Source organism: Cottoperca gobio, chromosome 6, assembly GCF_900634415.1.
Source record: "Cottoperca gobio chromosome 6, fCotGob3.1, whole genome shotgun sequence".
Classification (NCBI taxonomy): domain Eukaryota; kingdom Metazoa; phylum Chordata; class Actinopteri; order Perciformes; family Bovichtidae; genus Cottoperca; species Cottoperca gobio.
Window position 1 is genome coordinate 9,747,482 of NC_041360.1, and position 26,601 is coordinate 9,774,082.

Sequence of the window (26,601 nt, forward strand, 5' to 3'; positions counted from 1 at the left end):
ACCCACAGTTCTGTGAGGAAGAACACACAAAGGTTACGCTGGTGCTTGTAAATATGTTGAGTGCATCCTGTGCAAAGCATCCTGACGTAAACCACTTCATTTCAAAGGTTTGGATGAAAGGTCAAAGGTCAAATCCATTCTGTGAACATTTTACATTACATTACATTACAGTTCATTTAGCTGACGCTTTTGTCTAAAGCGACCAAACAATCATAGAGATACAACTCCGAACAGCAAGAACATGATGGAACGTGTGTGTGTGTGTGTGTGTGTGTGTGTGTGTGTGTGTGTGTGTGTGTGTGTGTGTGTGTGTGTGTGTGTGTGCGTGTGCGTGTGCGTGCATGCGTGCGTGTTTCCGGCCCTCTGGTACTTCTGCTTCCACAAGCCACCCAGCAAAGGCAATCCCTGAGCCCCAGCATGCCCGAGGTAATAAGGGAAGAGTTCTCACTGAAGTAAAGCAAACATTAACCCCTGACAGCATCTCCACAGCATATGAGTTTCCAAATGTTCCACAGAAGATGGAGATAACAACATATTGCCTTACTGCAGAGGAGGGCAGCTAACTGAGAGCTTAGAGCCTTTGATAACCACAACGAATAGCTCCTCTGTTACAGTTTCATGGTGGTGAAGGCATCTGTTATCATCTCAGAGGAGCTGAAAACTCATTTTTAAAAACCTAAATAAAGGCCTGTGTGTGTTATTGCGATTAATGGTGTCTTTAAGGGTGTCATTGGGAAGTGCCATCTCCCTCTGACAGTAAAAAGGCTTATTAAAATAACAAAGCAAAATGACTGGAGGAAATTCCTCTCATTAATTTCTAATTATAATGGCAACGCTCCCAACTTTCTCAGCAGCTCACATCCCTTGTCTCTGTATGTCGTCCGCACATGAGTCGCTGTGCTGAGAGTTTTGCATTAACCTTGAACTACCTGGGAATCCTCCCCACCGTGCTCCGTCTAGTCTCTCTTTCAGCACAAACAATCCTTTCAGATCGAGCAGCACACCGAGCAGTGACCCGCTCTCCCAATGCTCTCCTGGGACGTTAAACATGGCCTCCTGCAGGTGATTCAAACCGGTTGACACAGGGAGTATTTAGAAAGATGAGTCTGCTGCCTGCATGTGCACTCAGCCCCCCCCCCCCTCCCTCTTCCTCGTCTTGTTATCTCCTGTAAGTGTTATCCACCTGGGAGCCCTGCTGCCTCCTACTTCACATCTTACAACTGTCTTTGAAACACAAGTCTTTTCAGGGGGAAACAGCCTATTTTGTTCTGTTTTGTGGTGACATTTTTATGTGTGTGCAACTCTTAGGGGAGTAGCAGCTTCAGCTCAGTGCATTGTGCAAAAAAAACCTTCAAATAGAGGTGGGGTTTTTATATCACAGATGAGAACTAAAGACAGTCTCCTTCTCTCTCTCTCTGTCTCTATCTCTAACTCTTAAAACTCTCCCTCTTTCTTTCCTCGTCACTCCACACTCTGACCGTGTCTGTTCACTCATATTCTATTTCCCTGCAAGCTGACACACACACACACACACACACTCACACACACACACACACACACACACACACACACACACACACACACACACACACACACACACACAATACCTGGTCCCAATCTGTAAAACTCAGCCCAACACTCTGAATTAAAAGCATGAAACACTGCAAAAAATATTTAATTGATTTATTTGGGTGATAATCTACAAAACCATAGACACAAAGAGCAGCTCATTTATTTTGCAGGACAGAAAAAGCTAATTAAACAGATAATGTTTTTATCAGCTGTACTTATTCTTCCTTTCTGTATTTTTATAGACAGGGACATGGATTAAAGGGACCATTGTATCTCTGCTGAAGACTATTCATGTTTGGAAACAGCTCATTTGTCAATCTGCGCTTGTGTAACCTGATTTAATGAGATTTACGTCCTGTGTATTACAATATATAATTCTATGATCCGTTTGGTAAATGCATATGCAGCTGCACTAACACAAACACAAACAAGCACATGGGTACACCGCATGCAGCTACACGTGCGTGTGAATATATCGATTGTTTTGTGCTGTTCCCATGGTTCCCCTCTTTAAAAAGAAAATAATCTCCTAATTCAGAGAGCTGTTGACACTTGACATGCCCGACATTTGCTTCTTTGTAATGGGTGCCCTGAAGTGGGCTTCACATGAATGACAACAAAGGAACAGAACAAAACAAGTGCAACATTTTTGTATTGATGTATCTTGCACACTGCAACAACATTCATGCTATCTATACATAGTGTGCACCGTATAGCAGATGTGTTAGTTCATCCACTAGTGTAGTTAAACACAGATGGACATCATCTATCTTTCATAAACGTGTTCCCAAGCCACCGGCTGCTCACATGCTGGCATTTCAGTCCAAAAAGCAAGAAGCGTTTTCACAATTTCAGCAAATTACTTAATATCACTCTGACTTCACTCAGCAAATAGTAGAAGTAATTTCAAAGACACACAGAAAGAGAAGGAACAAACGCAGAGAACAATCAGGGACCATCGAAAGTAATTGTTCGTCTTACTGTGAATCCCCCCCTTCTCTCTTATATGAAAACACAAGTACCACTCGTTGTTCTGAGGATGTTATTGAGCTCACTCTTGCACAAAGCTTTATTCTTCAGAAGCATATTAATTGGGGTATTTGCATAACTGGAGAAAAGAGTTGTTAGTAATACAAGAATAGCTAAGAGATACCATTGTGTTATGTTTTTTTTTATCTGTTTCCGTTGACAGTGAAGCATGTCGAGCTGTTAACATGATCAGTGCTGTGGCAACGCCTGTGAACGCAAGTTCCAACTCGAACATATTGTTTGATTATTGTCATATGCAGTAATAATTAAACGAGGAAAATCAATTCAGTACAGCTCATTGTTTTTATCTGTATTATTCAAACAGTAAGCTCTCTAAATAAATGATGCTTTCTGAATTTCCTGCCATGTATTTCTGCTGGCACCCTGCTGTGCATATTTGTGGATTGAGCCAAACCCATTCAGAGACCAACTGAAGCCGCTTGGCTCAAACGTTTTGTGGGTATACGATGACTTGCGGGATATTTTATGTATTTCTGTGGCCTTTATGTGTCGTCAGTATAGATGTACGTATGTATGTATTATTTAAGCTGCAGCCCGCTTGCTGTGAAGTCAGTAGTCAGGTGGTCATACTGAATCAACACTACATTACCTGCAACAATTTCACACTGAGCTCATGGTCTAGCAATATATTGTTGGGTTTACAGTTGACATTCTACTTAAAATGTATACATTTTGTATGGCCAATCCCAGACTACAATGCGGCTACTTTTAGACCAAATTCAGCCTTGCTATCACCTAATCTCTAAACGGCCCACACACAGATTAAATTGGGATGAATCTTTAAATGACTCGAATGTAAACACTTTTATTTGAAATGTCCCATCGTTTCCTATAATTTCTTAGAAAATAACTGGTATTTAGCTGTAAATTCATAGTTGCCTGCAAAGAACTCTGCAATTTAGTACTAATTATAGGGAAAATAGAGACAGTTTTTTTGCACTTCATATTGATGGATTTCAATTAATTGCTTGCATAACAGGAGAGTTTTTCAGTCAGCAAATCAGCTGAATGTAAAATGTGTCTACAGGCAAGCATACAATTCAACATGTAAGGATAATAAAGATTCCAATAATTAAATAAACTCTAATAAGAGTGTCTCATAAGAGTGTCTCAGAGCGTTGCCTCTATGTTCCCTGTAATTAGTAACAAACGACATCCTATGAAATTACATAAGTCCGGTAAAATAAAGCGTTACTTCCCAAGGCATATACCCACAACAGTGATGGACCTTAGCACACTATGTATTATTTAATATGTCTATAATAAAGATCAGCCCGAGAAACAGCACTGTGACCTTTGGCACATCTGAAATTTGAATGTCTTGATATTGATGTAAAACCTTGATTCTTTTTATGCGTACATGTTGATGATGAGCGTTGTGAAAGTGTGAAAGTGTTTGCATGAGCCCGGCCTTGTAATAATACTTGCGGTTACATGACAAAGAACATCCTCTGTTGCAGGGAGGATGTGAGTGGAGGAATGTAGACTCGTCTTTCTCGACAGAAATCCGTGCTGTGTGCTCAGAGTCGACATACACAGACAGTAACCTGCCTGCTGGCTCTGAGGGAATGCATGCAGCGGTCAGTGAGAAAAGATTCCCATTATCATAATGAGAGACTCAGAGACATGCTGCTTTGTCATTATTCACTCACAAGTCTGGAAGAAACAGCTTTGTCTAACTTGCATATTGCATAATAACAATATTAAATAAGAATAATCAGAGAAAGCCAGCAGGAGATGTTTAATATTTTTCTTAAACCCACATTTAGAGGTCTGTGTTGAAACTGAGTATGTCCATTTCCGGTCACGTAATTCTTCTACTCCACTACATTTCAGAGGGAAATATTGTACTTTTTAAGCCTTTACATTTTGTAATAGAATTTGAAGCAGATTTCATAATTAATAATGAAATAATGTAACGATAATTAATAACTCAAAATGATGTATTGTAAACACATGAATTAGTACAAAAGTGAAGGAGAGTGATTGCACTCCACTTCAGAAACAATTAGTTTTATAATAAATAACAGACTTTAACATAACATTAAATTAATTTCTGGAGCAGGGAAACCTTGATAGAAAATGCATTAATTTAGTCTTAGTCATAATTCATAATCAACATTTACTTCATAATGACACACGTTTTTTGTGTGTATTAAAATGTATGTGTATGAATGTATTATAGTCACTGTCACTGTCTCAGCATGATCCTTTATACATCATCATCGTCAAGGTTGGTTCTCTGTAAGCCTCGCTTCCACTTTATGGCACAAAGTAATAGAAAACAAAATGCTGTGTGTGCAGTTTTGCCGACTCTTTTCCAAAGAAACAGCAATAGCTCCAAAAGTCTCTTAAAGCCGCAAGATGATGTCGTCTGCGCACGGCACAAGACGTGCTACTCGGAGCGGCATTGGGAATGAATGACATTAGAATATATTTGAATATTATAAAATATGCATGTTTTGATTTTTTCCTGATGGTCCAAATAAGACACACAATTTTACAGTAGTAGACTGTGAGGAAAAATAGAAAGCGATCCGGTTCTTTTTGCGACAGCGGTGCCAACAATTATACAACTTGCAAACGCCAGGGGGGTTGAAAAGCTGTCTATTGTCCCTTTAATGAATTCAACAAATGAATCTATGAAGCAACATACAAATTATTGAATGAGAAGCCTTAAGGATCAAAATCTAATAAGATATCTTAACATCACTAAATGTGGAAACACAAAATGATTAAATAAATGAAATCAGAAAGATTAAAAATGTAATCTAATTGGCATCGTTTAAAAGTGGAGAGGTATGGAAAATCTGAAGTAACCTAATTAGAAATCATAACCATATTAATGGCAGATCTGAATTTAGATCCAACACGTCCTAAGTACTCTTTTTAATCTATTAGCATCAACCCCAATGTGCACCTTCAGCTGATGGTAAGAGGATTAACACATAAGGCATGAACACTCGTGTTCACATTCATTTCTGTTTGAGATTTTTGGAAATATATATATATATATATATATATATATATATATATATATGTATATGTATATGTATATGTTCTGTATATATATTGATCAAGCTATGATCAATTCAATGGTTGAATAAATGCATATTCATATGGGTGTCCTAACACTACATCTTTTTCTTAAATGTATAATAACTGTTTTTAGCATCAAACATCAACATGTAACTTCAATACTTTTCAGTTTTTTGATTTTCTGTTTTCATGAGTTCACAGTGTGGGGTGTCTCAGGCTGGTTGGCTACAGAAGTATTTGAAGGAAACCAGAAATCAAGGGACATTGGGCCCTAAAAGAGTCATCATTTCATAAACTGGCTTAGGTTGTCTAGAATTGGCACTCGAAACTTAGTGTTTCTCCTCTGTGCGTTTTTATCATCATCATCTTTATCACGTTACAATTTATCTGACAGCTTTAGTCACTTTACTTTACAAATTAAGAGTTTACACAGAAAAGGATAACAAGATCTGACGCTATGGTACAGATTAATCTACTAAACAGTAAATAAATAGTCCCCACGAAAACCAATTTACTGCAACAATAAAATGGAATTTACACATTTCATGCATCAGTGTTAATAATCTAATAATCAGGGCTGTCCTAATCGACAGATTTGTAAAACTGTGTTTCTCCTCAAATAATCATGCAGAAGCCCTAAATTAAGTATTGTGTTTACTAAAGATGTGCTCATAAGTTTCTTGGGAGTAACATTATTACATTACAGGTCATTTAGCAGACGCTCTTATCCAGAGCGATTTACAGTGAATTAACTGCAGGGACAGTCTCCCTGTAGCAGCTCAGGGTTATGTGCCTTGCTCAGGGGCACAATGGTGGCAGCCCTGGTATTCAACTCACAACCTTCTGGTGAAATAAGTAATTTAGCTTAAAAAAAGCATTTAAAAAACTAATCAATTACCAATTAGTCAATTAACTGACTAAGAGAGGGCAGCTCTATCAATAATACATAACCATATGACAGTCACAGTACTTCTACTTTTGATACTTCAAGTACATTTTGTTAAACACACTTTTTAAAGTAAGGAAGGAATTTGAGTTGCAACAAATACTTTTTACAGCGTGGTATTGCTACTTTTACTTAAGTAAACAATTGAAATAATATATTTGAGCCTCATTATTGCCACGATTTCAATAGTGTTTTACTCTCTAACATGACTCTGGCCAAACTTCATACAGTTGCTGTTGTCTTCTTGAACTCTGCAGCATTCAAGCTGAGGAAGAATTTTGCTTTATTAAAGAGAGAAGTGCCACGAGAGTATGATAAGAAGGCAAATTAATTGGATTTCTGCATCTCTAATGATGTCTTTGAGGACTTTGTTTCACACGTTTTCCACTCTCTTACACACACACACACACACACACACACACACACACACACACACACACACACACACACACACCAATCTTGTTTGAATAAAATATCAGAATATGATTTTTTAAGAAATAACCAGATTGACCAACAGAGGGTGCTCATGTTGTTGCTTAGTTGGTCCACTTTGACTATGTTCTAAATCCCCGAATCATATTGAATTATGAGGCATCAAGTGAAACATGGTTGGATATAGGTCATTCCTTAGTGTTTTAGTGTAAATAATGTATCACATGTGTCATATTGTTTCACATTTGATTTTATGAATTAAAGGTCACCTTCTGAAGATTTTCCCAAGACAACATTCCTTGTAATCCCAAAATACTGCTGCCTAGTCTTTATTTCAGTTTACAAACGTTTTATGTAAAGGACCATTCAAACTAGATTTGCGTTACACCACTGACCTCTTTTTAAAAAGATTCCTGACGCTGTTCTCCAAAGCAAAATTAAACTATTTCTCAGATTTTGCCTCTGCCCCTGTGAATTCTTTATAGACCCTCACAGGTCCCTGGCTATATTCTGAGAACCACTGCAGTATGTTACTTCCATTTCTTCTGTAAGGAGAAAAAATGGTTTCCGTCAGGTTAAAGATATTAAGTGCTTTGTCTCTACAGCTTGCATTCCTGTAAACTCCTGGTATGTGGCTCACAAGGACACAGATAAGAGTTACTGCAGTAAAGGGGGAGGAGGAGCGTTTCACTCAAAGTATAACACAGATGAAAGGTTTGCTGAGGAAAAGTTGCTTTTACCAGGGGAGTTCATCAAACTGGAGCTGAACCTTTATTCTCTAAAAGGAATGCCAGTTGTGGGAGTCTGGTCATATAGAGCATCAAAAGAAAGGAGCGGAGGAGGATAATCTAAAGATGCTGGTAGTCGCTGCTGGGCAGAGAAAATACTGAGGAGGAATGTAGGGTGAAAAACTTGAGATAGAAGAAAAAGCATGCTAATATAAGTCTACATTTACCTTACCTGACATGTTTAGAGTGGTGAAAAAAAGGTTGAAGGCTTGATTTTCTCACTAAATGAGGCCGGCTGTACTGACTCTACTAGTTTGTTTGAGTGGACCATCATCTGTCAGCCTTTCAAAAAAACTCTTAATCATAATCATGACTAATCCATTTAAAATGAAACAAAACACCCTGCTTCCACAAAGTGGTGACTATAGTTTTTAGCAGTTATCCACATAATTATATCAATCTAAACATCATTACTATAATTTATTGTCTGGGGTCAGGTTTTCTTTCACATACACTACATCACTGCACATGACTTTGTTTGATTTTTATGTATGGTATTGTCCTTTGCTCTGTTTTTATTGTTTTTGCATCTTATTATACTTGATATTTTAAATAACAAACACCTTGTTGTAAAAAAGTAAACTCACCGTAACCAGTAATAGCTCAGAACTTTAAATTGCCTTTGCAGCGAGCAAATCACGTGTGACACTACAAAAAATATGCCTACTCCCAACCATGATAATGGAGGACAGAGGTCTGTCTGTGTATATCTGATATCATCAGCAGACTGTGAACACATTGTTGCTCTCTTGCCACACTGACTCATAGACCGGAGGCTCAAGGTTTTAATTCCCGTATGAAATCAAGTCACTACACCTTGATGGACATCAGCCATCTGTAAAAACAATGCCAGAGCAGATCTGTGGGTGTGCTGGTTCAGGCCACAGGGGTCAGCTCCGGGTTACTTCAATGTCAGGAAGAAAACTATCCATTAGGACTCCTCCACCTCCTCCATCAAAAAGCAATACCTTTACACAAGATGAGAACATAAGGGGTGCTGTAATTACAGCCTCAGGCTCTGGCACCCACTGCCACTGGATAAACAGTGCTCACACCCACACACACACACACACACACACACACACACACACACACACACACACACACACACACACACACACATACATTTTAATTATAATATTTTTTGTGTCTTGTTTATTCGTTTTGTGAATATTTAGACACATTTTTTTTTGTAGGTTGTTAATGGCTAAATAATTAAAATAAAATAAATTAAGCTTATCTCAAATTGTTTGACTGGTCACACTGCACAGATAAGTAGTGTGAAATAAAATACATTTTAGTTGCTATGGATGTTATTACATAGTTCTGAAATAGGGAGGGGGCTGTTTCTCTTTTCATCACCTCTTTTAGTAAACATTTTAAATGTAGCTACATTAATATGGCTATATTTGCCTATCTGAACTTCGAGTTATGTATAGCACTGTTCGTTTAATACGAATAGCTGAATAAGAAGAAACATCTTTCAGTAAACAGGCAGATTAATTTGCATACACATGTATACATTTTGATGTTGTGTAGGAACCTTTTTGAGCGGAACGTAGATTGTGTGTCCTGTTTCAGGGGGTCGATCGACGTCGATGGAACATTTGTCCGACACTATTTTTGTATCCGTGTGGAAAACAACTAGTTGATCTGTTGGAGCTATACTGGGATTTAACAGGTGTATTACCTTGTATCTGTCAGTGTTGTGATGTTTTATAGATGTCGCTCTTTACTGACACATCACATGATTGTTACCTGCAGCGAGAAACCTTAAAAGGCAGCTTTGACGCGCAATAACGCTAGCTAGCTACAACGTTTTACAATAAGTTAATGGTCATGTTGGGACTTTTAACGCCCCAAACTCGAGGTGTCAAAGTATTTATCAAAGCGTTTAGACAGACAAACAGACCTAGATGTTCCTCAGTCAGCTGTCATTCTGATGAGTATATCCGCAGATTTATTTCAGACAACACAGAGATAGTTGGAGACCAAAGTTTGACACCAGAAGTCAAACTAAGGCTGTTCACCCCAACATGCAGATTTTGGAGAGAAAGACCAGAGCTTTGGCCTTTTGAGGACCCGTACTGGGCCATATACTGGCCAGGAGGCCAGGCACTTTCACGGTAATATTTTAGACAATAGAACCGTTGTATGTGTTTACTGCTGTTGTGTCTTATCTATCGCCTCCTCTTTGCAGGTTTCTCCTGGATAACCCTTCAGTGTGTGGGGGTAAGACAGTTCTAGATCTGGGGAGTGGCTGTGGAGCCACAGCTATCGCTGCAAAACTATGTGGTGCTGCTCATGTAGTTGCCAATGACATTGACACCGGTATGCATTTATATGGGTTTTAACTTTTTCATCAACTGTTTTATTTTTTATAATGTAATTTTGTACCTTGTTAGTTTACAGTTTAGTACATAGAGAACATAAATAAATAACACAGACACCCAGTAAATACAGAGACACGGCCCAACTACGCTGTTATGGCGCCCTATGGCAAAGAATGTGCTGTTAGAGAGTCATTAACCTTTCTAAAGGTATTAAAGAGTCAAATTGAGTTGCCAGATTCCTACCTTTAACTCCAAAAAGCTTTCCATTCATACAAAGTGCAAAACACTAAACTACATGCTCAGGCTTCCAGATACAGCCACCTCATATTAAAAGTTTCAATTCAGTTTCAAGTTGCAATGCTTAAAGGGCCTACGAAATGATAAACATGAATTTCTACTGATGATAAATAAATGCTATTTGTGATGTAAAATGATGTGTTATTTATGACACTATGCCCACAGTATTTAATAAATCACGATTTAGTATGTCGACCACCGATGTTGACATCGGCGCTACCGGAAACAGCCGACGCCGTGTTCTGACATCACAAGTATAACACGACTCCACTTACTGAATACACAGACAGCACGGCAGACGTGGCGATGTCGGACTCTGGCTCGGATATTTCGACAGAATTGAGTGACAGTGAGTCGTCAGACTCGTTGCACCTTCAAGAAGAGGAGTTTATTGAAGAGGATGCCGGTGTCGTGGATTTAGATCATGCGGGCGAGTTAAACGTGGTGGAACCATACCAGTTCGAGACACAGTATTCAAGATGGAGACACAGACGGGAGCGAACATGCGGATGATGTTGACGGTGATCCTGGATTTGGCGGAGATCCTGTGCGACAACAGAACACAGACAGGTATATACATTTGACTATAGTTCATAGAACTTCCCAATATATAGTAAATACATCATAATAAATCGTAACATTATCCTCGATCGTAAATAGATCGCAAGCTATCCTATATCGAGTCGATAGGTTGGTTTCCTTGAATTGTTATGAACCCGACTAGTTGTGCGCAAATTGCTCGATCGCTAAATATTCAATTATTTCTCTACTTGGACACATCGACGTCTGTAAAGCTTGATAACTTGATTCTTTCTCGAAGTTTCTGCGGTTGAGGTTCTATCGTTGTGTCTGATGTCAAACGTCATATATTACGAGGCTGTAATATAGCATTAGCTATTAGCTAACAAACAGACCGGAGGACAGCGCTGGTTTATAAAGTATAGTCTGTATACTGACCGTCTCACGGCTGCCTATAGTAGCCGGAACACTTACCAGATGTTCATGGAAGTTACGATGTCGTAACTTTACGAGACTTACGTGAAACGGGTAATAAGTTGCTACTAGATAGATCCGACCTCCGTACGACCATAACATGCTTATGAGCTGCTTATGAGCCTGTCGTGAAACACAGGCATATAAATAGTATGACATTAAGATGACGTTAATATTGGCCTTTTTTCTGGATATTGCATATTGTGTTCGTGTCCTTACCATTCTTCTTTTGTACATTTAGGTGTACATGTGAAAACTGTACAATTATGGAAGCAATTGAAGAGCTGCTGCCAAGAAAAGGATGTCATGGAGGAACTCAATGAATGTGAGGGACATGGTGCAAACATAACCTGCATAAGAGATCACCCAGGATTCAAGTCAAAGTGTCTGGATGTTTGGGTGTTGCAGACAGCCTACCAAAGGTATTCGAAGAGGGACAGACAACAAGCAGGTGATCAGCCACGTAATGAGTAAGTTACTTGTGTAATGTGTAGAGCTCAGAAACTTTGATGTATTTTTGGGAAGTCGAATGGTCACTCTGGCAAAGTTACAGAATACATAGATAAATAAGCAAATAAGGTTGAAGTGATTACTATTGACATGTATTATCTTGTATGTTACAGAATGTATCACTATGTGGCATACCGCCAGCTGGTGAGATTTTGTTGGGGAATACTTGGTAAGAACCACAGAATGCCATCATGTGCCATTCAAAATATCTGTGCTACGTTTCCATCTGACAACTACACGTCATTCAAGTATCAGCACTTTATTAGAGTCAATAACAAAACACAATGTCAGTTCAGTGATTGAATCTGCTTCTATACAGCACAACAGCATCCCTCTTGTTTGGTTCTTCCACCGACTGCTGAGTGGATCTGGGACTTCGAAAGGTTCCTCATCAACATTGTCTTGGCACAAAGCATTGAGTCTCGGTCAAGAGTTCAGTAACATACTCTGCAAAAAACATGTTTTATAATCAAGAATTATATATAATATATATATATATATATATATATATATATATATATATATATATATATATATATGTATATATATATATATATATATATATATATGTATATATATATGTGTATGTGTTTATATAACTATATATTATGATGCTGAGCTTTGGAACAACCAACTTGGTTTGGAACTTGTGTTGTGGAAGTTTTCCTGCTTTACTCTGGAGAGATGTATATAAAATCAAATAAATGGTGATAGAGACAGAGTTGTCTTTGTGCATTTATTTGTGGCCACAAATTGGCACCAGTTTCACAGAATACAGAGTAGTCTATGGAAGGGCACCGGTTGGAAGAAGACACATAGGCATTTTATACAATTTGGTTTGGAGGCGAGGTGAGGAAAGAAACACAGGGGGCCGGGCCAAACTGCCCTTTGATGCTTGTAAGGTAATAGTTATGTAAACAGAGTATTGGGTGATACACTCAATATTCTGTCTCAGTATGTTAAACAGTTTGATCAAGATTTGGGTGTGTCCTGTCTTTTGTTTTGATCAGGATGCTAAAACATTTGGGTGGGTCCTGTCTTTTGTTAGTTCAGTATCAGTCTAATCAGGATGCGTCTGTCTTGTATTAACATGACCAGCACTTCTATGTTAGCATCAAATGGCAGTTGGCTTGTTTAACATAGGAAACTTATATAATTAAAACAGTAGACATTTAAATTGCTATTACACTTGCAGTCCAGCTGACCTGACACGTGGTCGCGCCTGCATGGACTTGTGGTGTGTCCGTGGAGGGGGATCCGTCTGCACTGCAATTTCTTTCTGACATGTCTGAAATGTACAAAACACAACTTTACTAATAAATCTTTCAAACCAGCTTGAAATTGTATTGCATGTTTATACATGTCTGCTTAAAGAAAATATCTAATAACATTCATAATAAAAGATGTGGTTGAACGTCATGTGCAGGTCTACTGGCACTACAACTGTAATGTACAGATGACGTACAGTCTGTATACTTACTGGTGTACACACAGCTTCCTCCCCAGTGTGGATGTCCAATAGATGGTCACTGATCATACAGGTATCCTCAGTTATGTCAGTGGCTTCATTCACCAATGTTTCAATACCTCTGTAATAATAGGGTGATAGCTGGGGTCTCGGCAGTATTGTAGGCACAGCTTCTGCGTTCAGTTTTAAATTATTTTTGAATCTCATTTCCTTGGCGAACATAGTTTGTTCGAAACACGATCTCTCAAAGTGCTGCCCACAAATCGTCGGTTTCATCGACGCACTTGTCTTGTCCATAAACGCGACATTTTATCCTCTTTTGGCCACAGAAAGCTAGATTTGGAGACGGCCCCACATCCCCATACAACACATCGCTTCACAATTATCCTTGGCGATCGATTGTTGTCTGTTCTTTCTTGTAATAATTGACAGCAGTCTTTGATGGACGCTTCAACGCAGACGAACACTGGCGACGGCTTGTGACGTCATCGCCCGAACATTGCCGAAGTGGATGATCCCGGCGCAGCTACCGATTGTTGTTAGCGGAAGTCGTCATTATGCTGTTATGATCGTGATTTATTAAGAATACATCAATAATATTAAAAAAATATATATGGCACATTTCACAATAGAAATGCAACCTCTATCATATACCAAGGCCAATAACACTGACGAAATATCATTTCGTAGGCTCTTTAAAGGTTCAATGTGTAAGATGTGCCAGAATTTAAACTGAAAACATTCAAACAATAAACTAACATTATCATCAGAATGTGAAGAGGTGTTGATGTTAATGTCAAAGACGTCTATGTGTTGTGTTGCAGAGATATCTACTGAAATTAGCATGCCAACTGATTTGTAATACCACTTGTTCCTCAAGAGGTGATAGTGAGTCACTGTAGCACCAGTCTGCCTTCAGTACAGAGGGAGGAGAAGCATAGCTGCCTGACTCACTTGTAAATATTACAGCCTTGTTCGTGTCTGTTCATAGTTTGTTAAATTAATTACATTCAGTGGCAGAAATTAGAAAATTAACCGCACCACCTCGCTTTCTCCTCACACCTTGTTCTGGCTGAGCTCAAGTCTCTACAGCCGCTGACTGGGGCTCCGTCTGACTGGGGCTCCGTCTGACGGAGGCGGCTGCCAGGTGAGGGTTTGGCCGACCTCTCGCCTCCCCTGGCGGGCTGCTTTCCTGGCTGCGCCGCCACCGGGAAGACGAGACAAATATACGGGTTGTTTTCTTGTTTCTGGTACTTTGGATTTAGTCCAATAAACAAACCGACGTAACGTTACACGGACTACAGCCCCGGTTAACATTAGTGCCCAGCAGTGGGGGGCCGTGCATTTCACACCTAGGCCTTCAGTGATGTCCGACACAGTCCTACCTGAATTATTCCACCGCTTAATAACATCATTATGACAACATGGCTCTAGAAACTATACATTTAGACAGAAACGCAGTATAACCGGGCGTTGCATCACCCTAACAACAGAGTTATATTAATATTTACGAAACATTTAGTTGTAAACAGCAGGCATTCCCAGCAGTACAATGTGCAGTGCCTCTCAGAGGCTGTGAGCCGGGGGTACCGCTCGTAGTTAGTGATTTGAAAGTGGCGGACAAACCCGGCCATGGCCGTTCTCTTCTCACAATGTCTATCTTTTCTTGAAAAGTTTGTCTTGAAAATGGCGTTGTAATTATATCTGCGACCAAATCGATCTCTTCTCCTCCTTCAGCCATTGTGGGTTGAAAAAAAACAGCTTGTAGAAATCTACACAAATTAGCTCGTTCAAAGTTTGCTAGCTCTGCATAGCTCTGCCTCTCAATAGTGCATATCCAATCAAAAGACGTGAACGTACTGACGTTATTGTACGCCTGCTAGCTGGCCCCGGTGTCCCCAACTCGAAATCTGATTGGTTAATGTCACAGTTTTGTCTCCGTTCACTTTAAGCTACAGGCGCCCGCACTGTTGATTCTGAAGGCCTAAGGGCAGTTTTCGTGGACCCTGGCAACACATTATGGCTGAAATATGATTGGATAAAAGCTCTAACATAAAGGCCAGACCTCCAAATCTCGATCTGAGGCTGGAAGCAGCGCAACCAAAAGGAAAGCTATGAAATGAAGAGCATAGACTATGGGGAATAACTTAATACATATTTGTGGAAAAAATATCTAAAAATTAAATGTATATTCTGATGATGTTTAGGCCAGCAGAGAAGGCCTTGCTGGCCCTGACGGCCCACCACTGGTGCCCAGTAAACACAGATGATCAGCCCCACGAGAAGATTATAAGACATCAGTGTGTTTTGACCGGCTCTGTTTCAACAATTTGGTCGATTTTCGGTATTCTTGCCCACTGACTGAGGAGTAAATGAAATACACAATATAAGGAATACATTACAATACAATAAATATGCCAAACTACAACTAAAATATAAACATTAGAGATTGTATGGACCCAGTTTAGAGGTGAAATACTGCCCCCTATTTCTTTGGAGCAGGTAGCTCGGAATTATATATTTAACCTTTAATAATAAGCGTAGAGATATACTGAATCAATGCAATATGTGTTTGCGTGCATTTCTCCTCATTTTAACGTGATCAGGGAAGCAGCATTGCAACATAACTGTGTATTTCTTGTGCACTGCTATCATACTTTACAAATATAAGGCATTAGTTGAGTTAATAAATGAAAATGTTTCCCTTTGATTACTGTCAAAATGGTGTAATGTCTTTCTGAGAAACCCTCAGTGAGCAGAGTAGTGGAAACCACTCTTCCTAAACATACCCATTGTCAAACCATGAAATGGACATTTTTAGAACAATATCATTACAATACATAGAATGCAATTAAGAAATTATATAAGATTCAAATAAAAACTATTTTATTCACTTTCTTTTGATGAACTCCATTATGAGCTCTCCCTCTACTTTGAGAACAAGTTGTTCTCTCTTCTCTAAGTAGGGGCCAAGACTTGACCTTTCTCATGTCTTAGGGGTGTATATTAGGAGGGGGACAGTGTAGATGTGGGGTTGTGCCTGACTGGTAAGATTTAAATTGCTTAAGGCCAGGTTCATCCTAAAGCCAATGGTGACATTGTTTCTCTCCTCACCCCCCCATCTTGACCCCCTGGGTCACCCCAGAGACCTTTCCCCCACTGCACTCATGACCTGATAGACCTGTTTACATTCGGTCTCAAAGCTGCTATTTGACTTAACAGTTGACTGACCCTATGTTTTCTTACAGCCGTAATACACACGGCAGATGTTAATGTGTCTGTATTTGACAGACAGTAAGGTGTAAAGTTCGCTGGAACCGACAGATCTGAATCCAAAAGCACGACAGAGAGACAGAATGCAATGTAGTTCAGTTTACTCAGCAATCCAAGCAGGGTCAAAAAACAGCAAATCAGTCCAAGAGGCAAACAAATCCAGTAAGGAGCAGGCAGAAGAGTCCAGAAACAGGCAGGGCAGGCAAACAGATAACTGTTAACTAAACAGTTAACTAGAAGAACACTGCAGAGCTTAGCAGGAAAACACAAGACAATCAGGCAGGGAAGAAGTAGGAGAGAACTGGTATATATCCTCTGAAAGACTAATGAGGGAATGAGTAGCAGGTGAGGAGATGGGCTGTGGAAACCAGGTGAGGGGAATGAGTTGATTGCAGGCAGTGAGGCTGAACCAGGATCTGAAATGATAAGAGAATTACTGACAAGGTAAAACAAAATGAAAACCTCTCTGGGAACCATCACCTTATCGTGGTGGAGAGGTTTGTGTGTCCCTATGAACCTGAGTGTTGTCTGGAGCCTAGTGCTCCTGGTAGGGTCTCCCAAGGAAAATTGGTCTCAGGTGAGGGGCCAGACTAAGAATGGTTCAAAAACGACTTCATGAAAGAAAGGGAAAGGAAAGGAGAGACCCTGCCCGGAGGAAGCCCGGGGCCCCCGTCTGGAGCCAGGCCCAGAGGGAGGGCCCGACAGCGAGCGCCTGGTGGCCGGGTTTGCCACAGAGCCCGGTCGGGCACAGCCCGAAGAAGCTACGTGGTGCCTCCCATCCATCCATCCTGTGGGCCCACCACTCATGGGAAAAACCGTTGGGGTCGGGTGCGCTGTCACACGGGTGGCAGTGATGGTCAGGGACCTCGACGGACCAGACCCGGGCAGCAGAGGCTGGCTCTGGGGACGTGGAACGTCACCTCTCTGTGGGGGAAGGAGCCGGAACTAGTGCGGGAGGTGGATCGCTACCAGTTGGATCTGGTGGGGCTTACCTCCATGTACAGTCTTGGCTCTGGAACCGTACTCCTGGATAGGGGTTGGACTTTATTCCGCTACGTTGGAGTTTATCCCGGTGGACGAGAGGGTCGCCTCCCTACGCCTTCGGGTTATGAGGGGGAAAACTCTGACTGTTGTTTGTGCCTATGCCCCAAACCGCAGTTCTGAGTATTCGGCCTTCTTGGAGACCCTGAATGGAGCCCTGCAGGGGGCTCCAGTAGGGGACTCCGTAGTCTTGCTGGGAGACTTCAACGCACACGTGGGAAACAATGGAGACACCTGGAGAGGTGTGATTGGGAGGAAGGGCCTCCCTGATCTAAACCCGAACGTTGTTTGTTGTTGGACTTCTGTGCTAGTCATGGAATGGCCATAACAAACACCATGTTCGAACATAAGGATGCTCATAAGTGCACGTGGTACCAGAGCACCCTAGGCCAAAGGTCAATGATCGATTTTCATCTGATCTGAGGCCGTATGTTTTGGACACTCGGGTGAAGCTGTCGACTGATCACCATCTGGTGGTGAGTTGGATCAAGGGGTGGGGGAAGACTCTGGACAGACCTGGTAAACCCAAACGGGTAGTGCGGGTGAACTGGGAACGTCTGGAGGAAGCCCCTGTCCTGGGGATCTTTAACTCACACCTCCGGCGGAGCTTTTCAGCTATCCCTGTGGAGGTTGGGGGCATTGAACCTGAGTGGGCGTTCAAAACCTCTATTGCTGAAGCTGCGGTGATGAGCTGTGGTCTCAAGGTCTTAGGTGCCTCAATGGGCGGTAACCCTCGAACACCGTGGTGGACCCCGGTGGTCAGGGAAGCCGTCCGACTGAAGAAGGAGTCCTTCCGGGTTATGTTATCCGGGAGGACTCCGGAAACAGTTGCAGGGTACCGAAGGACTAGAAGGGCGGCAGCCTCTGCCGTGTCAGAGGCAAAGCAGTGGGTGTGGGAGAAGTTCGGAGACGCTATGGAGAAGGACTTTCGGTCGGCACCAAGATGCTTCTGGAAAACCATCCGACACCTCAGGAGGGGGAAGCGAGGAACCATCCAAGCTGTGTACAGCAAGGGTGGGACCCTGCTGACTTCAACTGAGAAGGTTATCGGCCGCTGGAAGGAGCACTTTGAGGAACTCCTGAATCCGACTAACACACCCTCTATGGTAGAGGCAGAGCTGGAAGCTGATGGGGGATCATCGTCAATTTCCCTGACGGAAGTCACTGAGGTAGTCAAACAACTCCACAGTGGCAAAGCCGCAGGGGTTGATGAGATCCGTCCAGAAATGCTGAAGGCTTTGGGTGTTGAGGGGCTGTCTTGGTTGACACGCCTCGTCAACATTGCGTGGAAGTCTGGGACAGTGCCTAGGGGGTGGCAGACCGGGGTTGTGGTTCCCCTATTTAAAAAGGGGGACCAGAGAGTGTGTGCCAACTACAGGGGTATCACACTTCTCAGCCTCCCTGGTAAAGTCTACTCCAAGGTACTGGAAAGGAGGGTTCGGCCGGTAGTCGAACCTCTGATTGAAGAGGAACAATGCGGATTCCGTCCTGGTCGTGGAACAACAGACCAACTCTTTACTCTTGCAAGGATCCTGAAGGGGGCCTGGGAGTACGCCCATCCGGTCTACATGTGTTTTTGTGGATCTGGAGAAGGCGTATGACCGGGTCCCCCGGGTGATACTGTGGGAGGTGTTGCGGGAGTATGGGGTGAGGGGGTCACTTTTGAGGGCCATCCAATCCCTGTACGCCCAAAGCGAGAGTTGTGTCCGGATACTCGGCAGTAAGTCGGACTCGTTTCCAGTGAATGTTGGCCTCCGCCAGGGCTGCGCTTTATCACCAATCCTGTTCGTGATTTTCATGGATAGGATATCGAGGCGTAGTCGTGGAGGAGAGGGGTTGCAGTTTGGTGACCTGAGGATCTCATCGCTGCTCTTTGCAGATGATGTGGTCCTTATGGCATCATCGGTCTGTGACCTTCAACAGTCACTGGATCGGTTCGCAGCCGAGTGTGCAGCGGTTGGGATGAGGATCAGCACCTCTAAATCTGAGGCCATGGCTCTCAGCAGGAAACCGGTGGGTAGGGAATGAGCAATTACCCCAAGTGAAGGAGTTCAAGTACCTCGGGGTCTTGTTCGCGAGTGAGGGGACGATGGAGCGAGAGATTGGCCGGCGAATCGGAGCAGCGGGGGCGGTATTACAGTCACTTTACCGCACCGTTGTGACGAAAAGAGAGCTGAGCCAGAAGGCAAAGCTCTCAATATACCGGTCGATCTTCGTTCCTACCCTCACCTATGGTCATGAAGGCTGGGTCATGACCGAAAGAACGAGATCACGGGTACAAGCGGCCGAAATGGGTTTTCTCAGACGGGTGGCTGGCTTCTCCCTTAGAGATAGGGTGAGAAGCTCAGCCATCCGTGAGAGACTCGGAGTAGAGCCGCTGCTCCTTTACGTTGAAAGGAGCCAGTTGAGGTGGTTCGGGCATCTAGTAAGGATGCCACCTGGGCGCCTGCCTAGGGAGGTGTTCCAGGCACGTCCAGCTGGGAGGAGACCCCGGGGAAGACCCAGGACTCGGTGGAGAGATTATATCTCCTCACTGGCCTGGGAACGCCTCAGGATCCCCCAGTTGGAGCTGGAGGATGTGGCCCGGAGAAGGGAAGATTGGGGTTCCTTACTGGAGCAGCTGCCCCCGCGACCCGATCCCGGATAAGCGGTAGACGATGGATGCATGGATTATTATTAATTAATTAATTGATTAACAGACGCGTATCACCCGTTGTCCTCGCCATGCACTTCTACTGTATAAACGACTTGTGTGTCTGTATACTCACGGTGAGATACGTGTAGCCCACCAGCTGCAGGTTATCTGTCCTTTCAGCTGAAATTGATTAATTCTGTTGAACACTTCTGACTCTTCATTAAATAAAACCAAAAGCTCAAACTTTTGTTATTTGTTCATTTCTTACCGGAAGGTAATACATTTTTGGATTAACACCACAATCAGTGCTTCAGCAAGCTAACTTATTTACATTTCTATAAAAGAGAAAGAGATAGGTTGGTTAACATGTTAAACGTATACAAAAGTAATATAAGTAAAATAAGTTGATTAACTTGGTAAAAATATTTAACTCAAGTTAGTAGTATAAGTAGCAACCTGTAAGGATGTGGATTACACACAAAACAGAGAACTCATATTGTGTGTACAACACACACACCGCACGTGGTGATGTCAACACCATCTTACTGATGTCAACACCATCTTACATGCTTTACTCTAGCCACACATGTACATATCAAAATATATATCTCTACATGCTTACCCATACCTGCTCACCAGAATGGCCGGTATTTATCTTATGGTATCTCCTTTTTGTTTTGCTTTTTGTTTTTTAGTCTTTTTAATTGTTTGTGCCTATTTTTAGTGCTAATGCACAGTTGACACTCAAGTCGGACTTATTCATGCCGAACACAATTGTAAACCATCTGTGTATCCCGGATTTAATTATGCCGGTGGAAAAATAGCAAACATGTTCAAATGATTCATTGCATCATCATCCATCAACAGACTCCAACTGGTCCAGAACTCCGCCGCCCGACTCCTCACACACACCAAATCTTGGCACCACATGTAATAGCAATTTAAATGTCTACTGTTTAAATAATGTCCAAATAACATTACAAGTGATGATCTTCCTATTTCTCACTCTATGCATGATTGCACAACTTTACAAGTTCCCTTATCAAGCCAGGGTCAACTGCCATCTTATATGGGGGTGTCATTTCGAAGACAGGACACAGACAGTCCTCTCATCAAATTAACATCCTGATTAACTGATGATGAAAGAATGTTGAGTGTGCCACTTCCTTTAGTGTTTACATAACTGTTATAAAAGAAACGAAGTCAGTTGCTCCGAGAAGCAAATGTCTCTGCATCTACATATATACCCAAAGATCAAAGGATTGAGTTCAAAGGACTGGGTTCTTCAGATTGGAGGGAATGACCTTACAAACATCAAAAGGAACTAATCAAACAGAGATCATCTTTGGTTTATTGCTTGTTTACAGTAAATAACAGATCAATCACCTGTTGACTGTTGTTTTATTGTTCTATAGCTCATCAGCCGTTTGTCCCTTGTCCCCTGCTGTGTTTATCACTTAGTCACTAGAGTCAAGGGACTGTTGTGGAAGTTTTCCTGCTTTACTCTGGAGAGATGTATATAAAATCAAATACATGGTGATAGAGACAGAGTTGTCTTTGTGCATTTATTTGCTGCCACAAATGGCACCAGTTTCACAGAATACAGCATAGTCTATGGAAGGGCACAGGTTGGAAGAAGACACAGGCATTTTATACAATTTGGTTTGGAGGCGAGGTGATGGAAAAACACAGGGGGGCGAGCCAAACTGCCCTTTGATGCTTGTAAGGTAATAGTTATGTAAACAGAGTATTGGGTGATACACTCAATATTCTGTCTCAGTATGTTAAACAGTTTGATCAAGATTTGGGTGTGTCCTGTCTTTTGTTTTGATCAGGATGCTAAAACATTTGGGTGGGCCCTGTCTTTTGTTAGTTCAGTATCAGTCTAATCAGGATGCGTCTGTCTTGTATTAACATGACCGGCACTTCTATGTTAGCATCAAATGGCTTGTTTAACATAGGAAACTTATATAATTAAAACAGTAGACATTTAAATTGCTATTACAGGACCAAGTGTGTATAAAACCTCTGTGTATTGTCTTCCTCGTTGCGCTCTCCTGCAGACTACACTGTGTTCTGTATGACTCGTGTCTTTGAGGCCTCAAATAAATGTTCAAAGACAACTCTGTCTCTATCACCATTTATTTGACTTTATATACATCTCTCCAGAGTAAAGGAGGAAAACTTCCACAACACACATCACCCCAGTCCTCAAAGAACTCCACTGGCTACCTGTCTCCCTCCGAATCAACTACACACTCCTGGTCCTCACTTACAAAGCCCTCCACCACCTAGCCCCCTCCTATCTCACTGACCTCATCTCCCCCTACCAACCCCCACGGTCCCTCAGATCCACCTCAGCTGGTCTCCTTTCCACCCCCAAATCCAAGCTGCGCAGCTTTGGAGACAGAGCCTTCTCCAGGGCAGCACCCAGGCTCTGGAACTCCCTCCCCCAAGACATCCGTGACTCTCAGTCCCTCTCCATATTTCAGTCCCGCCTCAAGACGCACCTCTTCTCAACTATCATTTGCTAGCCCCCTGTTAACCGTATTATTATTATTATTTCCTTTTCCTTTTCCTTTTCCTTTTCCTTTTCCTTTTCCTTTCTTCCCTTTCTTCCCTCGTCCTAACCCCTCCCCCCACTTCCCCTACCATTGTAAAGCGGCTTTGAGGTCTTGAAAAGCGCTATATAAATTAAATGTATTATTATTATCCACCTCTCTCTACAATGTTTTCCTGAATCTATAGGTAAACATTGTAGAGAGAGGTGGATAATAATAATAATAATAATAATAATACAGTGTAGATGGATCACGTTGAGGGCTCCAAAGGTCATAGACAACACATTCTGATAAGACAGCCATAACATCTGCTAATGTTTACAGTGACCCTAATGTCAGTTTCTATACTCTAGTGTTTCCTAACATGGGGGGAACGACTAAGGTTTGAATATGTGTTTTACTGAAAGGCAGGGATTAGATCAATAATTCCTGATTAGTATTTAGATTTTTTTCATTAGGATAACTTGTGGTTTACATAAAGTGATATGCTATTCCAGCATTGCTGTATTACAGTAAGCCTAAATATATTTTAAATGTTTACTCTAAAACGTAAAAAGTGATGTAAATATCTGGGGTTTGATGTTTTGATTAAAAACAAACACAGGGTTAGGGTTAGACACAGAGCTTCATTTTGTTTTGTATGAAAGTAGGATTTAGTGTTGTGTAAAGTCAGATATACAGTATATCTCAAAAGTGAGTACACCCTTTAGATTTTTGCAAATATTCTGTTATATCCTTTCAGGGGATAACATTATCCTACTGAAACTTTGATATAACTTAAAGTAGTCAGTGTGCTGCTTGAATAACAGTATAGATTTATTGTCCTTTGAAAATTACTCAGTACACAGCTGTTAATGTCTAAACAGCTGGCAACAAAAGTGAGTACACCCCATAGTGAACATGTCTAAATTGTGCCCAAAGTGTCAATATTTTGTGTGACCACCATTGTTATCTAGCACTGCTTTAACCCTCCTGGGCATGGAATTCACCAGAGCTGCACAGGTTGCTTCTGGAATCTTCTTCCACTCCTCCACGGAGCGCACGGATGTTGGACACCTTGCACTCCTCCACCTTCCTCTTGAGGATGCCCCACATGTGCTCAATTGGGTTTAGGTCTGGAGACATACTTGGCCAGTCCATCACCTTAACCTTCAGCTTCTTCAGCAAGGCCGTTGTCATCTTGGAGGTGTGTTTAGGGTCATTATCATGTTGGAAAACTGCCCTACGGCCCAGTTTCCGAAGAGAGGGGATCATGCTCTGCTGCAGGATTTCACAGTATATATTGGAATTCATGTGTCCCTCAATGAAATGCAGCTCCCCAGTGCCGGCAGCACTCATGCAGCCCCAGACCATGATGCTGCCACCACCATGCTTGACTGTAGGCAAAACACATTTGTCTTGGTACTCCTCACCAGGGTGCCGCCACACACGCCGGACACCATCTGACCCAAACAGGTTTATTTTGGTCTCATCAGACCACAGGACATGGTTCCAGTAACTCATGTTCTTGGATTCATTGTCTTCAGCAAACTGTTTGCGGGCTTTCTTATGCATCGGTTTCAGAAGGGGCTTCTGTCTGGGGCGACGGCCATACAAACCGATTTGATGCAGTGTGCGGCGTATGGTCTGGGCACTGACAGGCTGACATCCCACTTCTGCAACCTCTGCAGCAATGCTGGAAGCACTCGCACGTCTATTTTTGGAAACCAACCTCTGGATATGACGCTGAGCACGTGGACTCAACTTCTTTGGTCGACCCTGGCGAGGCCTGTTCCGAGTGGAACCTGTCCTGGAAAACCGCTGTATGATCTTAGCCACTGTGCTGCAACTCATTTTCATGGTGTTGGCAATCTTCTTATAGCCAAGGCCATCTTTGTGAAGCGCAATAATCCTTTTTTTCAGCCGCTCAAAGAGTTCCTTGCCATGAGGTGCCATGTTGTCCAGCATTCAGAGAGAATTGTGCCCAAAACACCAAATTTAACAGCCCTGCTTATCATTTACACCTGAATCCTTGTAACACTAACGAGTCACATGACACCAGGGCGGGAAAACAACATCATTGGGCACAATTAGGACATGTTCACTATGGGGTGTACTCACTTTTGTTGCCAGCTGTTTAGACATTAACAGCTGTGTACTGAGTAATTTTCAAAGGACAATAAATCTATACTGTTATTCAAGCAGCACACTGACTACTTTAAGTTATATCAAAGTTTCAGTAGGATAATGTTATCCCTGAAAGGATATAACAGAATATTTGCAAAAATCTAAAGGGTGTACTCACTTTTGAGATATACTGTATATAGATATATATATATATATATATAGTAAAACAGCATAATTCAATTAATAAAATGAAAGTTGAAATGTAATTCTAGCTGTAAATCATTTCAAATGCTGACTTCTGCCTAAATGACACATATTTTCTGGTTGCTATTATACTCTTAAGGAAATGACCATCCGTTAGTTTGATATCATTATTTGATAGACTTTTTTATTTTAAAACGTTACAATGATTAAAATTCATTGATGAACATGTGCAATGTTTTCATTGTGTGTGCTATGTGTATATGAGATTTAGAAAATTAAGAATACAGTGTTTTAAGACCTTTCAGAATTAAAACCTTTGTCCAAATTGAGCTTGTTGAAATTGTAAAGTAATAACAATAATAATGCAATATAATACCTGGACTCTGGGCAGCTGGTGCAATAAAATGTAAAGTACTAAATATGCCTGTTTGTGTTACAGTTGCAGCCGTTGCAACCCACATGAACTTTGAGTTGAACGGCCTGGAGCCGCCTGTTTGTCAGACCAACAACATAATCGGTTCACAACCCGAGGGCTTTGACCTGATCTTCCTGGGTGACATGTTCTACGACGAGGACCTCGCCACCAGCCTTCACAGCTGGCTGGACCGCTGCATCAAAACCCACGGCACCAAAGTCCTCATCGGAGATCCTGGAAGAGCCCAGTTTGAAGAGCACCGCATTCGACGACTCCTGCATCAGCTCGCTCAGTTTGAGCTGCCTGAGTCTGTCAGAGAGGAGAACTACGGTCTGACCTGCAGCAGGGTTTGGTGCTACCGTCCTGAACTCTGAGGACCGGGGAGAATCCTCTTTGCATTCATGTTTGAATGTGATTAATAAGCCAAATGACTGTGTTATGTGATTATTTTATTTATTTGTATTTTCCACACTCAGGGTCACTCAGTTATCACTTGTTGCACTACTGAAAACTATCTCCAGATATGTTTTTAAGGATGCACATAACATGACAAAGCAAAATCTTCACATGCGGATGTTTCATTTCCTGTTCTGTTGATTTTTAGATAATAATAGAATGATTGAAACAAAATGAAACAAAATTTTCTCCATTTTTATTTTTTATATATTTAAGTTACACACAATTGATTTTGTAGAGCAGTGTCCAAAGTCACACACTTTTTACATCCAGATAATTTGGGGTAAAATCATGTCAACCAAGCCCCACATCTCTAGCTGACAAAAAACTAAACAAAGTCTATGAATTAGTGGCCAATATGCAGTCGCCATATGTTCAATAGGCCCATTACATGGACAAATATGTAAAATATATAAAACGATGTCGTGGAATTTCGGCCGATTCAAACTGCATAAGAAATGGTGAGATATTACACTGAAATA

At 41.6% G+C, this 26,601-nt stretch overlaps 1 protein-coding gene across 2 annotated transcripts; it reads left to right on the top strand.

Annotated features, from left to right (window-relative positions):
- The first annotated feature begins 9,426 nt into the window (after positions 1 to 9,426).
- etfbkmt (electron transfer flavoprotein subunit beta lysine methyltransferase) lies at positions 9,427 to 26,601 on the top strand. 2 transcript variants are annotated; one of them, XM_029434190.1, is made up of 3 exons: positions 9,427 to 9,953; positions 10,028 to 10,158; positions 25,688 to 26,601. In XM_029434190.1, the coding sequence occupies exons 1-3, from the start codon at positions 9,661 to 9,663 to the stop codon at positions 26,035 to 26,037; spliced, it is 774 nt and encodes a 257-aa protein (XP_029290050.1). In that variant the 5' UTR covers positions 9,427 to 9,660; the 3' UTR covers positions 26,038 to 26,601. The 2 variants fall into 2 exon arrangements, with proteins under 2 accessions (XP_029290050.1, XP_029290051.1); XM_029434191.1 differs by lacking the exon at positions 25,688 to 26,601 and adding an exon at positions 10,744 to 11,016.

Excerpts from the sequence above, each read along its gene's own strand:
- etfbkmt (XM_029434190.1), top strand. The coding sequence starts at position 9,661 with ATGGTCATGTTGGGACTTTTAACGCCCCAAACTCGAGGTGTCAAAGTA. Across the intron at positions 9,954-10,027 it reads GGAGGCCAGGCACTTTCACG|GTTTCTCCTGGATAACCCTT; the intron begins GTAATATTTTAG and ends TCCTCTTTGCAG. Across the intron at positions 10,159-25,687 it reads TGCCAATGACATTGACACCG|TTGCAGCCGTTGCAACCCAC; the intron begins GTATGCATTTAT and ends TTTGTGTTACAG.